Source organism: Rana temporaria, chromosome 4, assembly GCF_905171775.1.
Source record: "Rana temporaria chromosome 4, aRanTem1.1, whole genome shotgun sequence".
In the NCBI taxonomy this organism is placed as follows: domain Eukaryota; kingdom Metazoa; phylum Chordata; class Amphibia; order Anura; family Ranidae; genus Rana; species Rana temporaria.
The window spans coordinates 167,062,566-167,066,505 of NC_053492.1; the positions used below are offsets into that span (position 1 = coordinate 167,062,566).

General features: G+C 50.1%; 1 protein-coding gene across 1 annotated transcript; it reads left to right on the top strand.

Moving 5' to 3' along the window:
• The first annotated feature begins 557 nt into the window (after positions 1-557).
• Positions 558-2,162, top strand: LOC120935664 (lamina-associated polypeptide 2-like). Its single transcript, XM_040347716.1, has 2 exons — positions 558-623; positions 710-2,162. The coding sequence occupies exons 1-2, from the start codon at positions 583-585 to the stop codon at positions 2,160-2,162; spliced, it is 1,494 nt and encodes a 497-aa protein (XP_040203650.1). The 5' UTR covers positions 558-582.
• Positions 2,163-3,940: the final 1,778 nt, after the last annotated feature.

Below are 3,940 nucleotides of genomic sequence, written 5' to 3' on the forward strand. Positions count from 1 at the left end.
ACTTTTCTTTCCTTTTCTGTTTTCCTTATGCTGTGCTGAATATATGTTTTTTTCTTTCAAACTGTAATGCTGTGCAAAAAAAAAAAAAAAAAACCTTAAATCTTCTGTGGGTGCCCTGTCGCCCTGACACTCTGGGCTGACCTGTATCAGGTGTCTCTGGATGCAGCTGATCCCTTGCTAGGTGACGTCACGGGACGCGGTGGCCATTTTGGATTCTGGAAACAGGGCTTTTTTGCCCTTGTTTCCAGTCTTTTGGCTGGGGGCGGATCCTGGGGGAAGATTCCCTCAGGAGAGTTTAAATAGAGACCTAGAACAGGGCTTGACTGTTGCTGCAGTGACAGATCTAAGCCCTGCTAGGTTTTCAGCCCCAGAGTTTGTTGGTAAGAAGCAAGGAGATGGGGGAAAAGTGCTGACATAGCAGCACCTGTCTGAAGGTTGCAGACAGATGCTTGCTTGTCCGTTATTCAAATATCGCAAATGTTATTATTATTATTAATTATTTATTTATTATCTATTTATTTATTTATTTTTTGCGGCCTCTCTACAATTTTTGCAGCCGATCCTTCCGCCCAAGCTTTAACAATGAGTCATTCACCGCGTAACAAAGATCCTCACACCATTAGGTATGGACCAACGATACGTGAGTATTTAAAAAAAAAAAAAAAAAAGTGCCCTCACTGTTTTCTAACGTGAGTTCCTTACATCGTAGCCCTGCCCACTCCAAGAGGACCAGAAAGTCATCAAGATCTCGTGATAATGACAGCCCAGTCCGCAGATCGGATTCCTCACGACACCGGTCCCACTCATCAAGGCGAAGATCCCGATCTCCACGCCATAGATCACAGAGGTCAAGATCCAGGGGTCATGATCACTCTCCATCTTCAAGAAGTCAAAGAAGGAAGAAGTGTTGGACATGCGGGGCTACGCCACTACCCGACAAGGTAGTTTGTAAGGACTGCTTTACGGACTATGCGTCCAGCCGCGAGCAGGAAAATCGGCAGGCAGTAGAACTGCTGGACAAAGCTATGAGAGACTCCTTCTCCAAGCTCTTGGCTGCTGTCCCTGTTCAGCCGACCTCGCAGGTACCACAGACTCAGAATGTGGAACCCAGTCTCCCGGGGCCCTCAACAGTCGGGCAACCTGTACTACCGACTGATCGGTCAGGCAGAGACTCCTCACCCGGAGATGACTCGGAGTATTCAGCAGAGGAATCAGAATCCTCAGGGTTCAGCTTTTCCCTGGTAAGCCCGTTTATCCAGGCAGTTAAGTCAGCAATCTCCTGGAAAGAGGATGATCCCCCTCAAGAGGCGACAAGCTATTTTCCCTTTCTCAAAAGGAAGCAGATTCTGTTCCCGTTAATGGGGGAGATAAGCCAGATCATTCTCAATGAATGGGCAAAGCCTGATAAAAAGTTCTCTTTGACCCGGCTCAACAAGTTGTATCCCTTACCAGAATCTGGAACACAGGCACTAAACTCTATGCCGGTGGTGGATGCATCAGTAGTACGCCTTGCCAAAAATGTGACCTTACCAATGGAGGATTCCACCTCCTTCAAGGATCCCATAGACAGGCGTATTGACCTAGAACTAAAGAGGAGCTACTTGGCGGCAGGAGCAGCCTGTAAACCGGCCATCGCCCTCACGTCAGTCTCTAATGCCAATAGGTCATGGACAGATAACATTGAGACTGCTCTGCGTCAAAACGTCCCAACAGAAGACGTAATAAAAGCCTTAGAGGAACTCAGGCTATCAGCAGACTTTGTCGGAGTCGCTGCCATTGATACCATCAGATGCTCGGCGAGATCTATGTTACACTCTGTGATGGCAAAAAGGGCCTTGTGGCTGAAACCCTGGTCAGCTGACCTTTCATCCAAACAGAGCTGGTGCAAAATTCCCTTTGATGGGAAGGCGCTTTTCGGAGATAAGATGGATAACGAAATCTCTAGGCTGTCAGGAGGGAAGTCTGGTATGCTCCCACAAGACAGGAGAACACGAAGATTCAGAGGTGGTCCCTCTAGGTTCCGCCGCTCAGATTCAAGAGACTTCAGAAATTCGGGTCAATTCAGAGACAACAGAAGACCCTGGAGAGGCACTCAGCAATCCTTCTTGAACAGAAAGATGAAAGCCCCTCCGGCTCCTCAGGAGCAAAAGCAGTCCTTTTGACGCCGAGCCAACCCTGACACTCCCGGTGGGAGCCAGGCTAAAACATTTCATCTCAGCCTGGGCCACCCATTGCCAAGACCCCTGGGTTCTGTCCACTATCCAACGGGGGCACTCTTGGAAGTTTTTTCAAACTCCACCTCGGAACTCGTTCAAGAGATCGGAAATTCCATCTTCTCCCCTGAAAGCTCAAGCTCTAAAAGACTTTTTAGTGTCACTCCAGCATCAGGAAGCAGCCATTCCTGTGCCCTTGGCAGAGCAATTCACAGGTTTTTACTCTACCTTATTCCTCGTCCCCAAAAGGACAGGTGGATGGAGACCTGTGATAGACCTGAAGAGACTCAACCGGTATATACACACCGAGAGCTTCAAGATGGAATCCTTGCAGACAATAATCCAGGCAGTTCAGCCGTTGGATTGGATGATCTCTGTCGACCTCCAGGACGCATACCTGCATGTTCCAATCCAGCCGAAAGTCCAGAAATACCTCAGATTTGCAGTAGGTCATACTCATCTTCAATTCCAAGCTCTACCCTTTGGACTGTGCACCTCTCCCAGGGTATTCTCCAAAATCCTATTGTCTGCCCTAGCCCCCCTGAGGGAGAAGGGCTTAAGAGTGTACCATTATCTAGACGACATCCTACTCCTTGCAAGCAGCCCAGAGCAACTGATGTGCCATCGAACCATTCTGCTCCAAACTCTAAGGGAGTTAGGGTGGTTAGTCAATCTAGGCAAGAGCCAACTCACACCGACTCAACAGATGGTCTACTTGGGCGCAGCATTCAACACCCTGAGGGGTACAGTGTCGTTGCCACCGCCAAAGAGGGAGACTATCATTCAGAAGGTGATCAAAACCATCCAGAGTCCGGTTTTAACGGCCTCACAATGCCTGAGCCTCATTGGCAGTATGTCGGCCTGCATCCCCATGGTCCCTTGGACCCATTGGCACCTGAGATTCTTTCAGACTGGTTTCTTGGCGCAGTGGAGGAAACGTCGACTGTCCCAGACGATCCTGATCACGGGACTGATGCGAAAGAGTCTTCAATGGTGGACAGAACCAGAGAACCTCTCCAGACCCCGTCACTTGGGGTCCCTACATTGGACCACAATTACGTCCGATGCGAGCGGACAGGGCTGGGGAGCCCATTGCGGGGAATCCAAGGTACAGGGGAAATGGTCATTCTCCACCCAAGGCGTAGTGTCCAACATCCTAGAATTGAGGGCAGCCTTTATGGCACTAACTTCCCTGACATCCCAAGTCAAGGGTCAGAGGATTCTGCTTCGCCTAGACAACAGGGCAGCGGTTGCGTATCTGCAGAAACAGGGGGGCACACGCAGCAGATCGCTCCTCAAGGAAGTAGAGCCGATCATGCTTTGGGCAGAGAAGAACCTCCTGGACCTTCGAGCAGTATACCTCCCAGGCAAGCTGAATACGGAAGCAGACACATTGTCCAGACGATTCTGCAACAACAACGAGTGGGCGCTCCACCCACGGGTGTTCCGGCAGATTGCCAACTCTTGGGATCCCCCACAGGTGGACCTGTTCGCCTCTTCGGAGAACACCAAGCTGGACAGGTTTGTCTCCAGGTTTCCACATCCGCAAGCCGAAGCAGTGGATGCTCTGACATGCCCATGGAGTTTCTCCACGGCATATGCCTTCCCTCCGCGGTCACTGATACTCAAATTTCTCCTGAGGTTACTCAGGGAATCAGTGCAGGTACTGACGATACTCCCGTACTGGCCGAAGAGACCTTGGTTTCCACTTGTCATGCGTCTCAGTG